General features: G+C 45.0%; 1 protein-coding gene across 1 annotated transcript in view; it reads right to left on the minus strand.

Moving 5' to 3' along the window:
• Window positions 1-868: 868 nt before the first annotated feature.
• LOC311100483 (1-phosphatidylinositol 4,5-bisphosphate phosphodiesterase delta-3-A-like) overlaps window positions 869-26,250 on the minus strand; it is a 30,065-nt gene continuing 4,683 nt past the window's right edge. Inside the window, 14 exon segments of the mRNA XM_084141405.1 lie at window positions 869-2,412; window positions 2,505-2,654; window positions 3,115-3,250; window positions 3,474-3,652; window positions 3,996-4,112; window positions 4,348-4,501; window positions 4,617-4,757; window positions 4,991-5,143; window positions 5,578-5,722; window positions 5,881-6,082; window positions 6,578-6,803; window positions 8,251-8,380; window positions 9,376-9,604; window positions 15,708-15,875. Of these exon segments, the coding sequence (XP_083997531.1) occupies window positions 2,264-2,412; window positions 2,505-2,654; window positions 3,115-3,250; window positions 3,474-3,652; window positions 3,996-4,112; window positions 4,348-4,501; window positions 4,617-4,757; window positions 4,991-5,143; window positions 5,578-5,722; window positions 5,881-6,082; window positions 6,578-6,803; window positions 8,251-8,380; window positions 9,376-9,604; window positions 15,708-15,875 (2,279 nt within the window). The 3' untranslated portion in view covers window positions 869-2,263.

Here is a 26,250-nt window from a genome sequence, read left to right on the forward strand (position 1 = left end):
AGAATTGAAAATACAGAAGGGCACAATGGGGTTAAAATAGTTTTTATAAAACCTGAACATGCTCTCTTGGCTTTCACACTTACTATTAAAATAATATTACTCTCTTCTCATTCAGTACAATACAAACCAGTTTGTGAGATGAATGAAGCAGACAGCCAAATAAATACTGTACTAATGTCACTTACTATACTAATGTCAATGAGAATATTGCCCCTGAAGCGAAGGGAAATTATTATTTTCTAAAGCACTATAAGGACACACTATCTTCAAAGTTTGGATTGAAGTGTTTTTTGTTGTTAAATGGACTGGGAGACCTTTCAGATCTGGTGGCTGGATTTAACACTGGCCCATATGAATCTGATGCCCACTGTGTGCAGCCCACAGATATAAGTCACAACAAAGTATACAATGAAAGAGACACTGAGGTAAACAGGCACGTATATACTGTCTTAGCAACTACAATAAATAATACTAACAGCTCTTTCCATTGAAATAAGGCAGGCACATGTAAATACAGTATTTTAAACTGTCAAAACCATTTGCTGGTTTTCAAAATTAGAGTGACTTTGAATTTAAATTTAGATGACCAGACAAAATAATACAAATAATAAAGTCCAGCAACAATACATTCTACTAGTGCATTATGGATTACTTCATCAAAATGAAAACTGACCTTGGAAATTCATGAAAGCTAATTCTTCAATTATACGTATACAATATAATCATGGTTAATTGCTTTAGTCTTGGTTTGACCCTCTGTGACTTTGATGCTGTTTTTATTAAGCTAAAGGAAGTTAGTGTCAGAGAAAGTACATACAGTATTAAGCTAAAGGAAGTTAGTGTCAGAGAAAGTACATAATAATAATAATAATAATATGCCATTTAGCAGACGCTTTTATCCAAAGCGACTTACAGTCATACAGTATACAGTCATTTAAATTTAGATGACCAGACAAAATAATACAAATAATAAAGTCCAGCAACAATACATTCTACTAGTGCATTATGGATTACTTCATCAAAATGAAAACTGACCTTGGAAATTCATGAAAGCTAATTCTTCAATTATACGTATACAATATAATCATGGTTAATTGCTTTAGTCTTGGTTTGACACTCTGTGACTTTGATGCTGTTTTTATTAAGCTAAAGGAAGTTAGTGTCAGAGACAGTACATACAGTACTCATTTTACTGAGAGAATTAGAATACTGTAACTACATTAGAATATAACATTTTACAACAATGTTCAATATAATCTAAAAACCTCTATCAGCAATTGCACACTGAAAGAAGTGTGTTTCATCAATTGCAACAAACACAATTTGTTGCAAACACATTACAAAAACATTAAGTGTTGAAATGTATAAATTCTGTCACTAAGGTTAAGGCGTTCATTCAGTATTTGGGCTGTGTCATCCCAGGTGTGACACAACACCTAGACTTAATTTACAGAGGAAATGTAGTCATATAACACTATCATTGTCCTGGAAAAAGGAGCTCAACTACAAGTCTTTACCTGATAAAACACTTTTATAAGTTACAAACATAATATTCTGTAATAGTAAAAAAGTAATAATAATTGATTGGATTTATATAGCGCTTTTCTACCAACTGAGGTACTCAAAGAGCTTTACATAGTAGGGGGAAACTCACCTCATCCACCATCAATGTGCGGCACCCACCTGGGTGATGCATTTTTGTGCCAGAACGCTCACCACACATCAGCTAAAAGTAGCAAAAAAGTTCAATATTTCTTAACTTTAAATATGTAAAAAAAAAAAAGGGAAACATCTTAATGATCTGCTACAGGGACTCCAGGACACAGACGTGGCTTTGAGTGAAATAAAAACTCTATATCGGCTTCATTATAAGCAGACGGCTGCCAGGTAGAGTTCTGGTGTAAAACAGGTCAGTGCCAGAGTCATGTCTCTATGGAAACAGACACGAACACTCTGAATACACTGACGACAGAGTACAGAATACTCTCACAACAGCAACATGCCAGAGAGTTTCTCTCCCAGCCAACATATTCGGCAAGACTCCCATCCAGGTTTGACTGAGGAGGACTGATGTCTTCCCCTCTGTAGCCAGGGAGCCTTATAGGTCCTGCCAACTCTAAATTGGGTGTATGAGATGAGCACTGGTACATAGGCAGGCAGCAGCTTGTCCTTTTCACCCCAATTAGGGAGACTCCCCCCCCCCAAGATGAAATAAGCATGACGCTTATCAGATAGGTGTGGCACTAGTTCAGGTAGATGGGGGTCATGCTTTGCCCTTACTCTTGGCCAAGGCCATGCGCTCGGACACAGTCTTGATGGGGACCCCCTTACGGGACACCTTGACATGGATGAAAAGGGTGGAAGGAGAGAGGCTGGAGCCATCTGCCTTCAGCAAGTGGACATGGCGGTAACCTAGAGAGAAATAGAGTTACTGGTGTCAGTGTCACACACAGACACACTATCTCCACAAACACGCCTACAATACAGAGACAGTCTCCTAGTACCTGTGCGGAGGCTGGTGAAGGGCAAGGTGTACTGGCCCACAAAGTCGTTCTTGGCTTTGTGGTCATGGTCTTCCACTACAAAGCGTACCAGGGCCAGCTCAGGGACCTGCAGCTGGAAGCTCAAAGTGCTGTCCCAGCATGGGTTAAAACCTGCAGGGGGCATAGGAGAGCTGTCAGACACTGCCATCCACCACCATTCACAGCCTGAAACTACTCCACAGACCGGGATAATGGAGCTCTACACGGGAAGTATCATTTTCTGGTACTCCTTCTCTGGTACTTGCATGTCTCAGAATAACTGCACTGAGAAAAGATAATGTAGTAGCTGGGGTAGCTATCATGTTTCATTATCATTATGGTAAAGATAAATATGGGAGTGCAGAATAATGTTCCTGATCAATTTTCTGTGTGGAATAGTGCCGTGGGTGGTGGGAGTCATACAGGTGCCCTGGAATCCTTATGTTCATTCATGGTAAAATGTCAAATGTTCCTAGTACTATTATGCTCTTCTAATATGGTTCATATGTGAATTCAAGGGTGTATACAACCCTTGTTATCCATTTCTTTAAGGGGAGTATAATAGATGTGCAATAGATGAGTGGAAGGTTACCATTGTTGTCGATTCGGTGGGTTTTGTCTCTGGAATTATCAATGGCCACCCCGTGAATTTCCACCCACACCTGCGGGTCCACAATGGAGTTGGGCTTGTCTGTGTTGATCTTAGGGAGCTGCTGTGCTGATATTATCTGAACACAAAATCCCCCCAATTACTTTTTGTGCCTTTGTATATCAAATTCTAATATGAAAATTATTTAAATGATTTTACAAAATGACTAATAAGGTGAAGTAGTTTACTATCTTGGTCTGTTTCCATACCACTGCTAACTAAAATGTGCACTACTATTCCAACAAGGCAGTTACCACATATACACCACCACAACAGAATCAGATTCCCAGCAGGTTTCTCACCCGTATGGTGAACTGTGTGGGGATGTGACCTGGCCCGCCTCCTGTGATCTCTGGGTTGAAGTTGGAGCTGGGGCTGCACAGGAAGCTGGGTTTGAGGATGTATCCACAGCGGCCGTTAGGCAGGAAGCGGCCCTGGTTCAGATCCATCTGCTCCCCTGGAGTCTGGAAATTCAGAGCCACTGCAGAGAGAGAAAGAGAGATAGAGAGAGGGAGAGGGAGAGAGAGAGAGAGAGGACAGACAGGAGTGTGAAAAGAGACAACAACAACATACCGCAACACATGAACAACAGAACACACTTTACCAGGAAGCAATGTGAGGTTAGTTATTATGACAAGCGGAGTGAGGAATAGGAGGCTCATACCAAACATTTGCAATGCTCTCAGTGGAGGCCCAATGTAAAATAGCTTTCCATCTCCAGGGACTTCCAGGCTAGATAATGTTAAATAAATGAGCCACTTGTACCAACTCCTTCCTCCATCCCACCCCCCACCTCCCACCCCCCTCCAGCCCAGAGTGCTAACCCATCGAGCAGCCGCCGTTCCACATATCCTGGGGGTCGTAGTTGGAGGACTGGAGGCGCTGCCCGGAGGGGTAGATCCGGCTCAGCTGCCTGCTGTTGTGTCTGACAAACAGCTTTCCTGGAAGGTGATGAGAGGAGAGGGTAAGAGATCCATCACAATACCTCAAACGCAAATAAAAAGACTGACACACACAAATATGCACAACAATATGATGCACAAATGCACCTGTGTATACAATGACTTTCTCTACAACTACAGTGCCAGTAAGAACTATGAGTCATTATAGGATCTCAACAGGAACTGATTCACAGAAAACTGTTCTGTTCGAGTTATGTCTTCCTAAGCCCCTTGCCTGTGTCCTTGATGTGTTTGAGGGCGTCATTCTCATTGAAGGATGACAATTCATCAGGTGGTTTCTGGGCAGAGTGTTGGAACCCGCGGAAGGGGACACTTCGACAGTACACCACCAGTTCAGACAGCTCTGGGCTCAGCTTAGATGAGACCGCCTGAGACAGCAACACAGAGTGCACATGAGAAATGCTTGATATACAGTATGTTCCTAATCAATTTCTGTAGACTTACAGTGCTGTCTCAGTCACATGAAAGGTAAATATGTAGCACCTTGGCAGGGTCCTTTTTGTCCTTTTTGTTGCTGCTTGATGCCTCGTCGTCCGAGCTGGTATCAAAGCTGCTGGTCTTCCCCAGCTGGCTCAGGTGATGAACATCCTTCTTCCCCTTCACCAGGATACGACCCCTCAGCTCCTGCAGAGGCAAGACAAAGATGCTTCAAAACACTGAAAAGCATATGTTAATATTCCTGTTAATATTCCACAATCGTTCCATAAACATGCAAGGGATGGGAGAGAGAGCAGAAAAGGACAACAGGTTTCTTAGACAGAAGGGGACAGGTGTGAGTAGAGAGCTAGGGACAGGGGTGAGTAGAGAGCTGGGGACAGGGGTGAGTAGAGAGCTGGGGACAGGGGTGTGTGTCGTACCTCAGGAGAGGGCAGGTCCTTCAGAGGCTGGTTGTTGAGGGGTTTGGTGAGCAGCCTCTTGCCCAGGATGGTGCGCAGGTGTCGGGCCATGACCGCCTGCTGCTCAACCGTACAGTGGTTCTCAAGGGACAGGATCAGGGGGTATGGGGAGGCCTACGGGAAAAAACAAGGGTTGGTTCATAAGAGGCCACTCATTAAAATGTAAGAGAAACCATAAGCTCCTTAGGTAATAAGCCAGGAAGCTGTTGGACAGCCTATCGTTTTATTAGACTCTGAGCCAAGACTATGACCGTAGCTTGAACTGAACGTCAGCAGAGGCAAAAAGTTAATAGTCTAGATTTGTTTTCTTCCATTGGCCTGCTGCTATTTACTTGACAACTTTATTTTGTTTAGATGAGGAATACTTTGCTTTCCATAAAGAGTCACATACGGAAGACATATGGATGGTTAAGGTGAAACATTTGGCCTCCCTATAAACCACACAACCATCTGTCCACCATCCCCCCAACCCACTAAGAGGGTCTTACAGGCCAGGTGTGCTTACTATATATATTTTTTTGTTGTAATAAAAAAAAGATATTGCTCACCTTGAAGGCATACTGGGCGATGGTCTCGATTACCTCTTTGAAGGGCACTTTAGAAGTAAGGGTGTGTCCATGATAGATGACAGGCTCTCCTTTGTCCCCGTCCCAACAATCCAGTTCCACACAGCGACAGCCCTGGTTCAGAGCTCTGGTTCACACAGTACATATTCTTAGGGTGTGTGTGTGTGTGTGTGTGGGTGTATGCCCGTGTGCATGCATATGCATGTGTGCATGTGTGTTTATGTGTGTGTGTCTATGAGCATTCATATGTGTGTTTGTGTGTGTGCATGTGTGTGTATTCAATACCTGATGTATGGCTCGGCACTGCTGGCACTGGTGACCTGATCCTTGGTGAGGTAGGTGTTGTGTGAGGATGAGATGAAATAGTGGGCCAGGGGTCTGGTCATGTCCTGGTGTACCCTGGTGTGGTCAGGGTTAAACACATCGTTCTCCAGGGACAGCATGTACATTGTGAAGCCATTCTGGGTCATGAACTGGTTCTTCTGGGCTGCAGGGAGGAGTTGCACATCAAATCATCTACCTTTTGTGAGGATTATAATAATAATAATAATAACAATATGCCATTTAGCAGACGCTTTTATCCAAAGCGACTTACAGTCATGCGTGCATACATTTTTGTGTATGGGTGGTCCCGGGGATCGAACCCACTACCTTGGCGTTACAAGCGCCGTGCTCTACCAGCTGAGCTACAGAGGACCATTATGAACAGGCATAGACTGGTATAGACATGCTCGTATGATTGTGGAAAAATAAAGTCAGGTGCAGAACTGGCCCTGAATTTGCAGCAATTAAATATGTAAAATATAAATTCATAAATCATTCAGATAAATAAAAGCACAGTGAATGTAAGGAATGCAGTATGAAAAAAGTATGAAAATGTATGCACTCACTACTGTAAGTCACTCTGGATAAGAGCGTCTGCTAAATGACTAAAATGTACAAATCCAAGGCTAAAATGATGTTCAGTGTTTCTTCGGCCTACCCCAGTCGTTGAGCTCGTAGGTGCGGATGAGGCTCTGAGCGTGGATCAGTGATGCGTCCTCCCCCTGGTCTCCCAGGAAGTCTCTCAGCTCAGCGGTGGACAGAACACAGCCGTTACCAGAGTAGTGTCTGAACACCGCGTCCAGCTCCGGCCGCCTCATCAGCTCCCTGCAGAACTCCTCGATCTCTACGTGGTCCAGACGGCCATCACACGACCGGTCAGCTTTCTGAGCGGGATGGATGGACAGACAGAGGACAGACAGAGGAAAAGGAGGGACAGACAGAGGACAGACAGAGGAAAAGGAGGGACAGACAGAGGACAGACAGAGGAAAAGGAGGGACAGACAGCGGAGAGGGAGGGACAAAGACACAGACAGAAGGGCAAACGGACGGACAAGGACCTTGGTTAGGGCTGATCTGATTAAAACACTCTCACATGCACAACCCCTCCACACATTTTCAAAGGGGTTCCCTAAAAACAGCGGGCTGGATCAAAGTTAATATCTTCAATTCTTATAGGTGAGCCATGTTTATATTATCAAATCTATGGGGGTGAACTGATTAGTTATGGGAGTGCCCAGCAACCCCATCCACTCCCATAATTCATACCACATAGACAAACATACACTCCACACATTACTGCACTGCACACTGTTGGTTTGATATTCAGTGTCTGAAGAGAGGGCTGGGCAGGGTTGGAGAAGGAGATCACATGGTGAAGGAAGGAGCAGGAAAACAACTCGACATTAACGGAGAGGAGAGGAGAGCTGAGAGACTTAGCTAGCAGTAATCCTCAACTATGGAGAAATGACTGGCTGCCTGATAATTTGAGAAGGGGATGGGGAGAGAGGAAGAATGGGAGAGAGGGGGAGAAGGAGAGAGGGAGAGAGGGGGATAAGGAGAGAGGGGAAGAAGGGGAGAAGGGGAAGAAGGGGAGAGAGGGGGAGAAGGAGAGAGGGGGAGAAGGGGAGAGAGGGGGAGGGAGAGAGGGGGAGAAGGAGAGAGGAGGAGAATGGGAGGAAGGAGAGAGGGGGAGAAGGAGATGGGGGAGAAGGGGATAGAGGGGAAGAAGGAGAGAGGAGGAGAGAGGGGGAGAATGGGAGGAAGGAGAGAGGGGGAGAGGGGGAGAAGGGGAGAGAGGGGGAGAAGGAGAGAGGGGGAGAAGGGGAGAGAGGGGGAGGGAGAGAGGGGGAGAAGGAGAGAGGAGGAGAGAGGGGAGAGAGGGGGAGAATGGGAGGAAGGAGAGAGGGGGAGAGAGGGGGAGAAGGAGACGGGGGAGAAGGGGAGAGAGGGGAAGAAGGAGAGAGGGGGAGAAGGAGAGAGGGGGGGAGAAGGGGAGAAGGGGGGAGAAGGAGAGAGATGGGGAGGAGGGGAGAGAGGGGGAGAAGGAGAGAGGGGAAGATGGGGAAGGATGAGACCGTCAGGGGAGAAAGAAAGACAGCAGTAGAGAGAAGATTGCAGGAGAGAGAGTATGAGTTTGTGAGTGAGAAAGAGAGCGAGGGGCCTCCTGGTTGGCTTGCCACTGGGTTGGTAATTGAACACAGACTCCAGGCTGAGAGTGAAACGCAGCCCCAATCTACTCCACAGCATACTGTGTAAACAATGGCCCTCAACCAACAACAACATCTCGCTCACACACATACGCACATGCACACACATACAGTATGTGCTCACCTTGAATAGTGAGCATGCGTACTGTTCATTCAGGTCTATGTTGATCATCTGCAGCAGGCGTTTGACCTCGTCATAACTCATCTTCCCATCGTCGTTCTCATCAGCCCGTTTCAGGTAGCCACGGATCCAGGTGTGGCGGGTTAAGGAGAGCAACCAGGGGAGCATACCGAACCCCTAACCCTAAACACATCCTTAAAAGTACATACTATGGTATATACACAGTATTTATTGACACAAAACACATCTATACATACAGGCAGAGTTGATGCACATGCATACTGTATACAGGCACATTACAGCCCACATCCAACTATGGGTAAGGGTCAATTGCATCATTTCTTAATTCACAGCAATCCAGGAATCAATTGTATAGCCGTGTCTAATTCAACTACCAGGAATTGAAATGGAATACACCCAAGCCTATGATTCAGATGTGTGTTGACTATAGACACACATGTCCTGTTGTGCCAACATCCATCTGATGTCATAATACTAAAAGCCTCCTCCAAGGCCTCTAATGAACACAGGGCTGATGTAGAGAGAGGAGCCAAAATGACACCCCCCAGGGCTGATGTAGAGAGAGGAGCCAAAATGACACCCCCCTCTTCCAGGACACACACAACAATAAGAGCTTTTGCAAGGCTGGTCTTCATCAGTCTACTGCAAACATGGCTGGGCCCTGCCAGTGTAAAACCGCACCTCAAATCTTACCCAATAACAAGCCAAGGCACTAGTCTGGACATGTCCCAGAGCACCTACTCCTCTATCTGTTCTCATGACTCCACACACGTAAACAGAAAATGAACAGTGACAGATAAGCAGAGATACAAAGATCTGGCTTTGCGTTTTACACAAGTGTGTCTGTCGTACGTCTGTGTCGCTAACAACCCAGCGGCTATACAAGGGATCATGTTTGTTCAGACTATATTTAGACAGTGCTTTTTGCTGGGCCAATGCTGCACATCTTAGGTATGCTGTGGATGCGGGATGGTGCATGTGACAGTGTTATGTTCAGAGTCAGTCACCATAGCGATCCTGGCTGCCCAGCCTGCACTATATTTACTCTGGGTCGAAGGCTGGCAGCCTGGCACAGCGCAGCAAAGAGCCACGGGGGGTAAAGGATATTGGTCCAGTTTCTCCTTCTGGGTCATGTTGGCCACGCGTTCCTTCAGGGTGCGAATCCCTCGGACCCAGTGCCTTGCCTCCTCCTCACAGGGGCAGAGGAGGTCCAGACTCTTCCTGGCTCCTCTGAACACCACCGTGAAGCACTGATTCTCTGGTACCGACCCGGATAGCCTCCGCAGAGCCTCAGACTGGCAGCCCTCACGCACACACTCCACCTCTGTCACTGAGACTGGCACAGAGAGATGTTGGGGAGGGGTGGTGGAAAAGGAGACAGTGGGAGAAACAGAGAAATTGTATCAATCTGGGTGTAGGAATAAACAGAATTCAAACAGGGCACCAAAACACGTGGAACTTGGAGGGAGGCTTGGAGCTGAAAGGTCGTGAACTCTAGGGGGAGTGTGGTAACACCCACGTAGCAGTGTGACAAGGCATCTCGGTGCTGGGGTCCTGATTTGGCTCTTAAATAATACGACCTGTACAGACGCAGACCTGTGTCAGCTGCGGCGGCAGAATATGTTTTACGACTCAGGCCTACATTCATCTGCATGACGAGGTCCAAATTTAATTAGCAACTCCTTGACACTCAGGGCACAGCAGTCAAACTGACACTCAAGTGGACCTTTAGCCCAATGCCATGAGGTGTTTGTGTGTGTAAAGAGATAAAGGAAGAAAGAAGAACGCCATCTCATTGACTTTTAGAGAGATTAGCATGTATTTCAGCTCTTATTTATAACAGTAACATCTGTGGTGAAACCTATGCTGGGGACGAGGGAGTGGGCAGGGCTTTACACGTGATGGCTGACCCGCTGCCCAGCAACACAACACCAGCCTACTACCCCATTACCCTCCCTGCACCACATCCAGAATAGAGCCCGGTGAAGGTTTCAAACCTAAGACTAGCTCCACTACAACAACAAACCCATATCCCATCATTAATTGAATAGCCGGAATTGTGGTTGGGTTTGTGGAGTAGCTTTCAAATCATTCAGTTGGTTATTTAAGTACATTTAGCAGTGCCTTTCTACACTGGGATCAGCTTTCGATAGTGACACACAGACCAACGATGGCTCAGCCACAGGGCTGGCTGTGCCAGAGCCAGGGGCCATGGGCAGCCACTAGACAACTGTCTCTTCTGACAATGGCCTCTTTGTGTTGAACAGCCCCCACTTCTCCACCTCCTCAAAATCACTGACACATTCCTGCCCATCGCTCCATGACAAGGATGACATTTCAATGCTGAGAGTAGGGTAAAGTGTGGTGCGTGTGTGTGTGTGTGTGTGTGAGGCTGGCACAGCCGAAGTGTTAAGTGCGGTGCATATTCTCTAAAGCCCATCTGAACAGAGGGGATCATGCTGAGCTACAGGTGCCAGACCCCAAAGGCCCTTGAGACCCCCTGTAGTCATTTGTGTGTGTGTGTGTTAATGAGCGTGCATACGTCCTGTGTGTTTGGGTGTTTGACAACACACACTCCTTCGATGCCTGCCGATTTTGTGTTATCAGTAGCTGTCTGCTGAAGTGGTCAGCCTACCTTTTTCCTGTGGCCTGTCGTTGTTCTGTAGCGTTAGCCGAGTGTGACTGAGGTAATACTGCAACACCGTCACACTGGCTCTAACTGTGGCCTGGTTGGGGGAAGACGACGTCACAACCACCTGACCCCCCACACCAGCCACCTGGCCTCTCACCCTACTGTACATGAGGCCTTATCCAGAGACATACAGTGCCTTCGGAAAGTATTCAGACCCACATTTTGTTAGGTTACAGCCTTATTCTAAAATGTATTAAATTTGTTTTTTTCCTCATCAATCTACACACAATACCCCATAATGACAAAGCAAAAACAGGTTTTTATATATTTTTGCAAATCTATAAAAAAATTAAAACGGAAATATCACATTTACATAAGTATTCAGACACTTTACTCACTACTTTGTAGAAGCACCTTTGGCAGCGATTACGGCGTTGAGTCTTCTTGGGTATGACGCTACAAGCTTGGCACACCTGTATTTGGGGAGTTTCTCCCATTCTTCTCTGCAGATCCTCTCAAGCTCTGTCAGGATGGATGGGAAGCGTTGCTGCACATCTATTTTCAGGTCTCTTCAGAAAAGATAGAACCCCTAACCCTTGACACATCCTCTGGAGCAGGTTTTCATCAAGGATCTCTCTGTACTTTGCTCCGTTCATCTTTGCCTCGATTCTGACTAGTCTCCCAGTCCCTGCCGCTGAAAAACACCCCCATAGCATGCCACCACCATGCTTCACCGTAGGGATGGTGCCAGGTTTCCCCCAGATGTGCCGCTTGGCATTGAGGCCAAAGAGTTCAATCTTGGTTTCATCAGACCAGAGAATCTTGTTTCTCATGGTCTGAGAGTCATTAGGTACCTTTTGGCAAACTCCATTTACTGAGCAGTGGCTTCCGTCTGGCCACTCAACCATAAAGGCCTGATTGATGAAGTGCTGCAGAGAAGTGGTGTTTTCAAACTTCTTCCATTTAAGAATGATGGATGCCACTGTGTTCTTGGGGACCTTCAATGCTGCAGAAATTTTTTGGTACCCTTCCCCAGATCTGTGCCTTGACACAATCCTGTCTCGCAGCTCTATGGACAATTTCTTCGACCTCATGGCTTGGTTTTTGCTCTGACATGCACTGTCAACTGTGGGACCTTACATAGACAGGTGTGTGCCTTTCCAAATCATGTCCAATCAATTGAATTTACCACAGGTGGACTCCAATCAAGTTGTAGAAAGATCTCAAGGATGATCAATGGAAACAGGATGCACCTGAGGCTCAATGTCCAGTCTCATAGAAAAGGGTCTGAATACTTATGTAAATAAGGTATTTCTGTTTTTATTTTTAATACATTTGCAAAAATTTCTACAAACCTGTTTTTGCTTTTTTAATCAATTTTAGAATAAGGCTGTAACGTAGCAAAATGTGGAAAAAGTCAAGGGATCTGAATACTTTCCGAAGGCACTGTATATTTGAGAGTATGGCCAACATTTAGAATTTTGAATATTTCTCTAATTCTAGACATCCAGTTACATAGCATTGTTTACATATTTGCCATGCAATGTTAATGGGGAGCTAACATGGCTGCCATAGAATGTTGAAGTGTCATGTAAATTCATCATAATGCAGAAACCGCATTGGCCCAACTCTCTAAATACATGGCTCTGGCCGTATCCATTCCCCACAGCAGCGGGTGCTTCCTTGGTCCCTGAGGGACAGCGATGGGAGAGAACTGGGACATAATCTGAATTCCATGACCAAGGAATAGTCCTTGCTGAAGTGACATAGTGGGGGTGGATTGTACAACAAGTGAAAGAGAGAGAAAGAGAAAGAGGAGAAAGAGAGAGCGAAAGAGAGATAGCAAAAAAGAAAGAGAGAAAGATGAAGGTAGAGAGAAAGAGAGCGGTACAAGGAGGTCATGCAAATACAACCTCCCATCAGCATTATCCCATTCTGAACCGTTGCCACTCAGCTTGCCTCCCAGCCCAGGGTGTGTTAGGTTAGCAGCAGTGGTATCAGACTCAGACTAGTAGGTGTTAGAAGGTATTAAGGAAGTGTTGTGTTCCACTTGAAGTGAACCACTGTGGATGTATGCCGTCTGAGTCGACATGTTGAATGTACTCTCCTGACCTTGACATTTATAACCCGTCACAAAACACCTCTTAAACCTTGTAATCGTTAACTGGACTTTGGAATTGAGTGGACATAAACTTGTCTGTGATGTTTCCACTCTGTGTGTAGGTGGGTGTGTTTGCATGTGTATTATCTAGATCACTAGTATAATATGTTTGTATAGTATGACTCAAAAATGAAAATAAAAAATGTGGATTGACTTCGGCAACTCCAAAGCTCTAAGGACCGCCAGCACTAATTCATAAAATGATATGTGTCAGAGACATTTAGACTCTTTAAATGACAATCTCAATTATAGTAGTGTAGTAGTAGTTGGTAAGGCACGGCCAAACCCTGCAATTGGGAGTCATAAAGAGGTTTACCCATTTGGTAGGGCTATAATCTGACACAAGCGCACAAGCGCACACACACACACACACACACACACACACACACACATCCTTCATCAAGCCAAAAACAATCAATAGGCTGTGTCATCAGATCCCTATGGGCAGGGCAGAGGAGCCCTATATTTGCCCTATGGAACATGGAGAGGGGCCAGAGCCATGGCCTCTCATTTACCGGAGGGATATTTCAAGAGCAATCTGAGAGGCAAACCCTGTAGGTGTAGATCTATTAAACTATACTGAGATTTAATACTGGCTTAGGAGGCCTGAGGACTCCCAAGCGCTTCACCCGCTGCCCACTTCTCCTTCTCCTTAAACCATTGAGCTTTGTGTGTGTGTTTTTGGTTTTACTATTCTTGTGGGGACCAGAACTCACAAGGATATCAAAACAAGGAAGATTCGGACAATTGGGGACATTTCACCGGTCCCCACAAGGAAAAAGGTTCATTTAGGCTTAGGGGTTAGGTTTAGGGTTAGGGTTACAATTAGTGTTAGGGTTAGAATTAAGGTTAGGGTTAGGGGTTACGGTTAGGGTTAGGGTTAGGAGTTAGGTATAGTTTTAGGGTTAGGGGTTTGGGGTTAAGGTTAGGCTTAGGGTTAGGGTTAAGGTTAAGGTTAGGGTTATAGTTAGGTTAAGGGTTAAGGTTAGGGTTACTGTTAGATTTAGGGTTAGGGGTTAGGGAAAATAGGATTTTGGATGGAAATAAATTAATTGGTCCCCACAAGGATAGCAAAACTGTGTGTGTGTGTGTGTGTGTGTGTGTGTGTGTGTGTGCGTGTGTGTGTGTGCGTGCGTTTGAGTGTGTGTGTACATGTGTGTGTATATGTGCATATGAGAGAGGGGAAGCGGTCAAAACTTTATGAGTAGAAATAGCGTTCCCACAGTCTAATGGGCCAAAACATCTAAGATTATTGTGAACATTTCCTCTCTCTTTCTTTAAGGGGATCGTAATCATTAGAGCACTCATATGATGTGCCAGCTTCCCTTTCTGATCGGCCCATTGCCTGTAAAAGATTAGCGAGCTGAGGTAAGCCAATATGTTGAGGCCAACGGATAACAAGTCTATGTACTGTACATTGTTTCTAATGCAGATTGTGTCATTTATACCTCTTTATAACAGTGGTTGACCGATGTGAACCTTTAGCAGGTATGACGTTTCTGTGTGTACTATATGGATGCATTACTACAGGTAACTGCCAAAATAAAGGAAACACCAACATAAAGTGTCTTAATAGGGCGTTGGGCCACCACGAGCCAGAACAGCTTCAATGCACCTTGGAACTCTACTGGAGGGATGCAACACCATTCTTCAATGAGAAATTCCATCGTTTGATGTTTTGTTGATGGTGGTGGAAAATGCTGTCTCAGGTGCCGCTCCAGAATCTCCCATAAGTGTTCAATTGGGTTGAGATCTGGTGACTGAGACGGCCATGGCATATGGTTTACATCGTTTTCATGCTCACCAAACCTCGTGCCCTGTGGATGGGGGCATTGTCATCCTATGGGGGCATAGCCATGGTAGCCAAATTAATGGCATGCCAAGCATTTTTATACATGACCCTAAGCATGATGGGATGTTAATTGCTTAATTAACTCAGGAACCACACCTATGTGGCAGCACCTGCTTTCAATATACTTTGTATCCCTCATTTACTCAAGTGTTTCCTTTATTTTGGCAGTTACCTGTATCATTCAATTACACAGGTTATAGCATCTGACTTTATTCCTGGCTCACATCATAGTATTCCTTTTAATAATTAAAGGGAAATGTAGAAAAGAGGGCATTATTGTTGGCCAACATGAAAAGCCCAAACGGCTTAGGACAAAGAGCTGGCTAAATTAATCTACTGAATCAGGTCTAAGAGGATGGTTGAATAGGCTAGAACAGGGAGTGTGCTTGTGGAAGTCCTGTTCGTTTGTTTATACATTATTATTTTCCTGTAGATAGTCTTCCCTTCATGCAAAGCTACTTCTCCTAATCTGATATTGGCTTCCTTTCCAATTATCGCGAAAGCCTCAGAATCTGAAAATCAAAAAGACCAAAACATCCCCCTCTTGTGACCACTCCCCATCCCCACTCCTCTCTCCTTTTCTGCTCACTCCCTAACCTTCTTCTCAATCTACACCTACCTTCTCCCCTCCCTCTCCCTTAATCCACATCCGTATCCTTTCTCCTTCTCCTCTCTTATGCCTCCTTTCTCTCCACACCCACCCCTCTCTTTTCTCTCCTCCTTCCCCATACCTCGCCTTTCCCCTCCTCCTCTGGCCCCTCCCTCCACCCCTCCGTCCCCCATGGTATACTCACAGGTCTGTTGTGCCTTGGCCTTGCGGGAGCTCTTGGTGGACTCACACCACACGGTGACCCCGTCCTCCAGCAGACGCAGGCTGCGGCTCTTCTGCCACCTCTGGGAGCGTACCTTCACCATGTTGGAACCGTGCATCATCGCACGGACATCCTCATCATCTAGTACCCCTGGAAACACACACACAACACACACATGCGCAAGGTCAAGGTCAACTACACTGTTATACACTTTTAGGTGACGTGCAGTATCACTGTGAATTTTCCAGTATGATGTAATAGGGTATGTCACTGACACTGTGTCATTGTTGCAGAACACACCCTCCATGTCCTTATTTCATTCACTCTAGTCTAATTCAATGTTAGACCATCCACACCAAGCTCCACAGGCAGTTCATTGAGAGTTCAGTCTGTCTGCTCTACTGTCGTAAATTTAAGTAGAAGTATATGAGCCATTTCCATTTTGGATATGGCTCATATATTTTGCAGGATATGACACTCAATATCATGTCAGGATGAAAACAGGGTTATGAGTCTGAAGAAAACAGGTATGCTAACAAACCAGTCAAGCACAACCCACTTCAAGATCTCTACTGTGGTTGTGTTGTGGTGTGTGTTGAGGGCTTGGCAGCAGTGGGCGTTCCAGGGATAATAACTCACTCAGAGGGTTACGAGTTATTTATGACCCAGTCCCCAAGTCTGAAGAAAACAGGTATGCTAACAAACCAGTCAAGCACAACCCATTTCAAGCCCTGTGGTTGTATTGTGTGTTGAGGGCTTGGCAGCAGTGGGCGTTCCAGGGATGACTCATTCACCTTTATACATACAGCAGTCCTTTGGAAGCACCACCTCCATAACTCACAAACACAGGCCATGCTGTCATAATTAGGGCCTAAACATAGGACTTTGTTTTATATACAAACCCCTGAAAGGAGCAACACTGAAACATGGTTGACATTCTGGGTACTGAAGCAGGAAATCCCCACAGAATCTGCTGACGAGAGAAGACAAACTTTTCTACATGTGAGCCATGTGTTATTGGAGTTAATGGTAGTTTCTTATATTCATATGAAGTTATAACTTGTTGTTAATTTTCCATGGTTCATTGCAGTATGCAGTATAAGCCAAGCCTGACATTGGAACGCTGCACAACAAAGGAAGAAGTAGAATGCTAGGATTTGGAACGAATGCCAATATTCCAAAGATTAATCTCCCTCACAGGCCAGAGGCAGTCCAACAGAGAACCGGAAAGGGGGATTTCAAGGAAAAGGAGGGGTTTACAGAGCTGCAGAAACAGATTGTCACAAACAACCAGTCAGTCTGGAGTTGCAGCAGCTCATCTAGCCAGGGAAAGCTATCATTGCTAATGGTTATTTAATACCAATGTGATTCACAGATGCAGCATGCTATCCCTGATGTGCATGTCGCAAGGGACCTTTTACGGACAACCAACCACCAACATCTGAAATGTTGAGCAGCTTTATCATCTATGTAAAGAGCAGAGTAAACAGACAAATATGGAGAATTGAGGGGAAAGATAGGCAGACAAGAAGACATGCACAATCATGTTGTAAATGAACACAGTATTGTGTACTTGGAACTGCATTCAGACACTACTGAAAACAGAGATAGTATTTTCTCTGTTTCTCCATCTGACAGTTGGATGCCTCTGTGGTTCTCTGCAGTAGGTGAATGGGACCTCATACACTGTTCAGCTGTGTTTTCACCTACAAAAGAGGATTTCAAAGGAGTGCTCTGAAAGAAACTCTCTCCCGTCCTCCCAAACACCCTCCCTTTCCTCCTCTCTTCTCTAAGTCTCTCAAGTATATCCTCAAAGATTAATTTCAATAATTGTTGGCATGGATTCCCTCGTCTATTATTTCTCTTAAATCAGCTAAAAGCCCTTTCAGAGTTCTTCATACTGCCAATGCCATGCCAGTCTCTGACTGAGCTCTTCACAGGCTTCCAGAGCTGGTCTGTGTCTCTAATGGCACTCTATTCACTATAAAGTGCACTACTTTTGTCCAGGGCCCATAGTAGTACCAAAAGTAGCGCACTATAGGGAATAGGGTACATATAGGCCCTGCTCAAAAGTTGTGCACTATATAGGGAATAAGGTGACATTTGGGATGCAGACATGGGCTAGAGAGCCAGTACACCATGAGCAGCTCAGTGCTCTCACCCACTCCCCTCCCCCATCCTCCTCTCCCCCTAAGTAGAAAAGGGGGGAAGCAAGCCATCTCTCTCTCTCTCTCTCTCTCTCTCTCCCTAGCCGTGGGTCAAACACAAAGACAACCCCCCCCCTCCTCCCCAACCCCAAGCCTCCACCATAACAACCGTGTTTTTGACACAGCCAGTCACCAAGCTGTTACCAAATGCAAGGAATTCCCACAGGCTGAGCACTGAGCACAAGGGACCCTATTAACAGCAGATCAGTGACCATGCTAAGCTGTCCTAACTGACCTGTGTTCTCGCTCTGCCCATCCTCACACCACTAACCCCAACCCTTATGAGCCTGTTTAATTATTATTCCTGGACCTACTGTTGTCACCTCACTAACCTCAACCCCATTATTTTCTCTCTGTCCCGTCCCTATACCTCCCGAGTCCCCATCCAGGAATACGGATGAAAAATGTGTGCGCGTGCGTACATATGCAAATGTTCAGGGATGCTGGATACCGCCAATCGAGACGAGAAGGAGAGAGTTTTAGTATCAAGCACTCCTCACCTTGACAACAGCACTGTTATATGCTAAGAGAGACCTGTCCATACAGTAATATTGCTTTAATGAAACACAGGGGGGTGTGAGGGGAGACAGAGGGTTTTTTTTGGCCCATGAGCTGGGTATCCTGTTCATCACAGCTCCTACAGCAAGCTGAAAGATAATTTTGCTGACACGCACTTTGTCAATTGGGCCAGCATAACAACCTGGCTGGCTAGCAACGATACAAAGGTATGTGAAACCAAACACACAACAAGATGGAGGTTCTGAACAGAGGGAGAGTGAAAGAAGGAAAAATAAGAGATAATTACAAGAGCAGAAGGAGTGAAGGGGAGACAGAAGGAGTGAATGACTTGGAATAAGACAGGAAATAAGTAAAGATAGTGAAGATACAGAGAGGATAGGTAGGAAGATTTCTGGGCATTGATGGACCTTAATTCCATAAACATGCAATCCAAGAGACACATCTCCCTGAGAGTAGAGCAACAATGTAACCAGTGGGAGAGAAGAGGAGCGCCATAGACCTGACAGGATCAAAGATACCCTTACTACACCGCCAGGATTTTCAGGGTAAAACAGAGAACCAAGTATAACATGGGATCATTAATTTGTCAACATGTATTACATTTGATGTAGGAGAATCACCACTCCAGTCTCAGGCGTCATCTTTCTCGTTCTCCATGTCTGTCTGAGGAACTAAGTACTGGACCCTGGGGACCTGCTGTAAACATGGGTGATGTGTTGTATTGATTCTAGGTAAGAAATTAGCCAACTGAGGCCGAAACAGCAGTGTTGAACTCAATCAAATCAATGCTCTCAGACACAGACTGGGACAGAAGCTAAGGAAAACTTTGAACCCTGATAAGGAGAGGACGGCACATCAAAGAATGGGACTGCTAGGCTGAGAGGGTTGACATTAAGGCACTGATTTTCTGAGATCACACCTATAAAGATATGAAGAGTTTTATTCCAAACCGCCATATATCCATTTTCAGAAATGTTGGTAAATTAGCTTTTGATGTTTAAAGAAATTATGAAAGAGATTGGTGTGTTTTTTCACTATCTAATCATGGCATGGGTTTGTTCAATGACAGACATGTATTTGTTTAAAATATAGTGCTTTCGGAAAGTATTCAGACCCCTTGACTTTTTCCACATTTTGTTACGTTACAGCCTTATTCTGAAATGTATATATTTTTAAATAATCCTCATCAATCTACACACAATACCCCATAAGGACAAAGCAAAAACTGGTTTTTAGAAATTGTAGCAAATTTATTAAATATAAAAAACGGAAATATCACATTTACATAAGTATTTAGACCCTTTACTCAGTACTTTGTTGAAGCACCTTTGGCAGTGATTACAGCATCAATCTTCTTGGGTATGTCGCTACAAGCTTGGCACACCTGTATTTGGGGAATTTCTCCCATTCATTTCTGCAGATCCTCTCAAGCTCTGTCAGGTTGGATGGGGAGCGTTGCTGCACAGCTATTTTCAGGTCTCTCCAGAGATGTTAGATCGGGTTCAAGTCCGGGCTCTGGATGGGCCACTCAAGGACGTTCAGAGACTTGTCCCGAAGCCACTCCTGTGTTGTCTTGGCTGTGTGCTTAGGGTAGTTGTTCTTTTGGAAGGTGAACCTTTGCCCCATTCTAAGGTCCTGAGAGCTCTGAGCAGGTTTTCATCAAGAATCTCTCTGTACTTTGCTCCGTTCATCTTTCCCTCGATCCTGACTAGTCTCCCAGTCCCTGCCGCTGAAAAACATCATCCCCTGCTTCACAGTAGGGATGGTGCCAGGTTTCCTCCAGATGTGACACTTGGCATTCAGGCCAAAGAGTTCAATCTTGGTTTCATCAGACCAGAGAATCTTGTTTCATGGTCTGAGAGTCTTTAGGTGCCTTTTGGCAAACTCCAAGCGGGCTGTCATGTGCCTTTTACTGAGGAGTGGCTTCCGTCTGGCCACTCTACCATAAATGCCTGATTGGTGGAGTGCTGCAGAGATGGTTGTCCTTCTGGAAGGTTCTCCCATCTCCACAGAGGAAATAGAGCTCTCTCAGAGTGACCATTGGGTTCTTGGTCACCTCCCTGACCAAGGCCCTTCTCTTGCTCAGTTTGGCCAGGTTGACCAGCTCTAGGAAGAGTCTTGGTGGTTCCAAACTTCTTCCATTTAAGAATGATGGAGGCCACTGTGTTCTTGGGGACCTTCAATGCTGCAGAAATGTTTTGGTACCCGTCCCCAGATCTGTGCCTCGACACAATCGTGTCTCGTAGCTCTACGGACAATTCCTTCAAACTCATGGCATGGTTTTTGCTCTGACATGCACTGTCAACTGTGGGACCTTATATAGACAGGTGTGTGCCTTTCCAAATCATGTCCAATCAATTGAATTTACCACAGGTGGACTCCAATCATGTTGTAGAAACACCTCAAGAATGATAAAATGGAAACCGGATGCACCTGAGCTCAATTTCAAGTCTCATAGCAAAGGGTCTGAATACTTAAGTAAATATTTTTTTTGTATTTTTTGTATTTTTAATAGATTTGCAGAAATTTCTAGAAACCTGTTTTTCGCTCTGTCATTATGATGTATTGTATGTAGAATGCTGAGGATTAAACTTTTTTTTTTACATCCATTTTAGAATAAGGCTGTAACATAAGACAATTTGGAAAAAGTCAAGGGGTCTGAATACTTTTCGAAGGCACTGTATATATATCACATATACGCACATTCCATTCCAGCTAAACAACGGATATAGCGTTTGGCAATAAAAAAACATTTTCATACACATCTAAAATCGATGAATTAAAAATCTAAGAACGGTAATATTTTATACACACATGAAGGCTCCGGTACCTATAAGCAATCATTTCTGATGAAAAAAAACAAATGTGAAAAATTGGTGGATATAGCGTTTTGGAAATAAACTTTTCATATCTACCACAGCAAATCAAATCCACAATACACAACCATAAATTGTAACTTCCCCACTGTAAAATGATCACAACTTTAATTGACATCGACGTGTTACCTCAGACGTGTTACCTCATAGTTATCCACATAAAGTGACTGATGTTTAACTTTGAGCTATGGACAAATGCCACAGACCACGCAAGACAACATTGATCCTATCAAATCAAATCAAATTGTATTGGTCACATACACATATTTAGCAGGTGTTATTGCGGGTGTAGCAAAATGCTTGTCAAAAAGCAGATAATGTCATATGATGTCACCCAAACCAAAACAGCTCATTAAATAGACATATATGTGGCTCATATCAAATAAAATTTTAGCAGTCTTATAGCTTGGGGGTAGAAGCTGTTAAGGAGTCTTTTGGACCTAGACTTGGCGCTCCGGTACCGCTTGCCGTGCGATAGCAGAGAGAACAGTCTATGACTTCGGTGACTGGAGTCTTTGACAATTTTTTCCTGGATGGCAAGAAGCTTGGCCCCAGTGATGTATTTGGCCGTACGCACTACCCTCTGTAGCGCCTTACGGTCGGATGACGAGCAGTTGCCATCCCAGGCAGTGATGCAACCGGTCAGGATGCTCTCGATGGTGCAGCTGTATAACTCTTTGTGGATCAATCAATCAATCAAATTGTATATATATATATAAAGCCCTTTTTACATCAGCAGATGTCACAAAGTGCTATACAGAAACCCAGCCTAACACCCCAAACAGCAAGCAATGCAGATGTAGAAGCACAGTGGCTAGGAAAAACTCCCTAGAAAGGCAGAAACCTAGGTCTGGGGACCCATGGCAAATCTTTTCAGACTCCTGAGGGGGGAAAGGTGTTGTCGTGGCCTCTTCACAACTGTCTTGGTGTGTTTGGACCATGATAGTTTGTTGGTGATGTGGACACCAAGGAACTTGAAACTCTCGACACGCTCCACTACAGCCCCGTCAATGTGAATGGGGGCATGCTCGGCCCTCCTTTTCCTGTAGTCCACGATCAGCTCCTTTGTCTTGCTCACACTGAGGGAGAGGTTGTTGTCCTGGCACCACACTGCCACGTCTCTGACCTCCTCCCTATAGGCTGTCTCATCGTTGTCGGTGATCAGGCCTACCACCGTTGTGTCGTCAGCAAACTTAATGATGGTGTTGGAGTCGTGCTTGGCCATGCAGTCGTGGGTGAACAGGAAGAACAGTAGGGGACTAAGCACGCACCCCTGAGGGGCCCCGGTGTTGAGGATCAGTGTGGCAGATGTGTTGTTACCTACCCTTTCCACCTGGGGGCGGCCCGTCAGAAAGTCCAGAATCCAGTTACAGAGTTAGGTGTTTAGTCCCAGGGTCCTTAGCTTAGTGATGAGCTTTGTGGGCACTATGGTGTTGAACGCTGAGCTGTAGTCAATGAACAGCATTCTCACATACAGTTGCAGTCGGAAGTTTACATACATCTTAGCCAAATACATTTAAACTCAGTTTTTCACATTTCCTGACATTTAATCCTAGTAAAAATTCCCTGTCTTAGGTCAGTTAGGATCACCACTTTATTTTAAGAATGTTAAATGTCAGAATAATAGTAGAGAGAATGATTTATTTCAGCTTTTATTTATTTCATCACATTCCCAGTGGGTCAGAAGTTTACATACACTCAATTAGAATTTGGTAGCATTGCCTTTAAATTGTTTAACTTGGGTCAAACATTTCGGGTAGTCTTCCACAAGCTTCCCACAATAAGTTGGGTGAATTTAGGCCCATTCCTCCTGACAGAGCTGGTGTAACTGAGTCAGGTTTGTAGGCCTCCTTGCTCGCACACGCTTTTTCAGTTCTGCCCACACATTTTCTATAGGATTGAGGTCAGGGCTTTGTGATGGCCACTCCAATACCTTGACTTTGTTGTCCTTAAGCCATTTTGCCACAACTTTGGAAGTATGCTTGGGGTCATTGTCCATTTGGAAGACCCATTTGCGACCAAGCTTTCACTTCCTGACTGATGTCTTGAGACGTTGCTTCAATATATCCACATAATTTTCCTTCCTCATGATGCCATCTATTTTGTGAAGTGCACCAGTCCCTCATGCAGCAAAACACCCCCACAGCATGATGCTGCCACCCCGTGCTTCACGGTTGGGATGGTGTTCTTCGGCTTGCAAGCCTTCCCCCTTTTTCCTCCAAACATAACGATGGTCATTATGGCCAAACAGTTCAATTTTTTGTTTCATCAGACCAGAGCACATTTCTCCAAAAAGTACGATCTTTGTCCCCATGTGCAGTTGCAAACCGTAGTCTGGCTTTTTTATGGCGGTTTTGGAGCAGTGGCTTCTTCCTTGCTGAGCGGCCTTTCAGGTTATGTCGATATAGGACTCGTTTTACTGTGGATATAGATACTTTTGTACCTGTTTCCTCCAGCATCTTCACAAGGTCCTTTGCTGTTGTTCTGGGATTGATTTGCACTTTTCGCACCAAAGTACGTTCATCTCTAGGAGACAGAAAGCGTCTCCTTCCTGAGCGGTATGACAGCTGCGTGGTCCCATGGTGTTTATACTTGCGTACTATTGTTTGTACAGATGAACGTGGTACCTTCAGGCGTTTGGAAATTGCTCCCAAGGATGAACCAGACTTGTGGAGGTCTACACATTTTTTTCTGAGGTCTTGGCTGATTGTTTTTTATTTTCCCATGATGTCAAGCAAAGAGGCACTGAGTTTGAATGTAGGCCTTGAAATACATCCACAGGTACACCTCCAATTGACTCAAATGATGTCAAGTAGCCTATCAGAAGCTTCTAAAGCCATGACATCATTTTCTGGAATTTTCCAAGCTATTTAAAGGCACAGTCAACTTAGTGTATGTAAACTTCTGACCCACTGGAATTGTGATACAGTGAATTATAAGTGAAATAATCTGTCTGTAAACAATTGTTGGAAAAATTACTTGTGTCATGCACAAAGTAGATATCCTAACCGACTTGCCAAAACTATAGTTTGTTAACAAGAAATGTGTGGAGTGGTTGAAAAATGGGTTTTAATGACTCCAACCTAAGCATACGTAAACTTCCGACTTCAACTGTAGGTATTAATTTTGTCCAGGTGGGAAAGGGCAGTGTGGAGTGAGATTGAGATTGCGTCATCTGTGGATCTGTTGGGGCGGTATGCGAATTGGAGTGGGTCTAGGGTTTAAGGGATGATGGTGTTGATGTGAGCCATGACCAGCCTTTCAAAGCATTTCATGGCCACCGAAGTGAGTACTACGGGCGGTAGTCATTTAGGCAGGTTACCTTCGTATTCTTGGGCACAGGGACAATGGTGGGCTGCTTGAAACATGTGGATATTATGGACTCGGTCAGGGAGAGGTTGAAAATGTCAGTGAAGACACTTACCAATTGGTCCACGCATGCTCTGAGTATGCGTCCTGGTAATCCGTCTGGCCCCGCGGCCTTGTGAATGTTGACCTGTTTAAAGGTCTTGCTCACATCGGCTAAAGAGAGCGTGATCACACATCCCTTTGTAGTCCGTAAGAGTTTGCAAGCCCTGCTACATCCAACGAGCGTCAGAGCCGGTGTAGTAGGATTCAATCTTAGTCCTGTATTGACACTTTGCCTGTTTGATGGTTCGTCTGAGGGCATAGCGGGATTTCTTATAAGTGTCCGGATTAGTGTCCCGCTCCTTGAAAGCGGCAGCTCTAGTCTTTAGCTCGGTGCGGATGTTGCCTGTAATCCATTGCTTCTGGTTTGGATATGTACGTACGGTCACTGTGGGGACGATGTCGTCAATGCACTTATTGATGAAGCCGGTGACTGAGGTGGTATACTCCTCAATGCCATTGGATGAATCATGGAACATATTCCAGTCTGTGCTAGCAAAACAGTCCTGTAGCGTAGCATCCGCGTCATCTGACCACTTCCGTATTGAGCGAGTCACTGGAACTTCCTGCTTTAGTTATTTCTTGTAAGCAGGAATCAGGAGGATAGCATTATGTATATTTTTTTTGGGGGGGGGGGGGGGGGGGGGTGTAAGGGGTGGTTGAAGGATGACTTTATCCTATCCCAGGTATTCCTTAAAGAGGTGGGGTTTCAAGTGTCTCCGGAAGGTGGTGAGTGACTCCGCTGTCCTGTCGTCGTGAGGGAGCTTGTTCCACCATTGGGGTGCCAGAGCAGCGAACAGTTTTGACTGGGCTGAGCGGGAACTGTGCCTCCGCAGAGGTAGGGGGGCCAGCAGGCCAGAGGTGGATGAGCGCAATGCCCTCGTTTGGGTGTAGGGACTGATCAGAGCCTGAAGGTATGGAGGTGCCGTTCCCCTCACAGATTTGCCAAATGGAGGGCGAGGGAGAGCTTTGTATGCGTCTCTGTGTGTGGAGTAAAGGTGGTCTAGAGTTTTTTTCCCCCTCTGGTTGCACTTGTGACATGCTGGTAGAAATTAGGTAAAACTGATTTAAGTTTGCCTGTATTAAAGTCCCTGGCCACTAGGAGCGCCGCTTCTGGATGAGCATTTTCTTGTTTGTTTATGGCCTTATACAGCTCGTATATGATCATATAGGCTAGGGATCATCAACTAGATTCAACTGTGGGACGATTTTTTCTTGAGCGGATTCAGGGGGCTGGAACATAATTACAAATAATTTATAGACTGCAAATTGACCACAAGAAGCCCAAACAGATTACTAAAACATGATCACTTTAAACCTTGCTTACATTTGTATACAATCACATATACAGTATCTCTATATTATGCGTGAAAATACTTTGGAACAGATTTCCAAAATCAAAATCACTTGGAGCTGATTTGCCGGTCTTTTTACAACATTTTATTTCCAACAATAAAAAAATATAAGTGAAAAAAATGTTGCTCTGAAAAATTGGGGGGGCAATCACCCGCGGGC

Source organism: Coregonus lavaretus (genome assembly GCF_964263955.1).
Source record: "Coregonus lavaretus genome assembly, chromosome: 2".
NCBI classification, from domain to species: Eukaryota; Metazoa; Chordata; class Actinopteri; order Salmoniformes; family Salmonidae; genus Coregonus; species Coregonus lavaretus.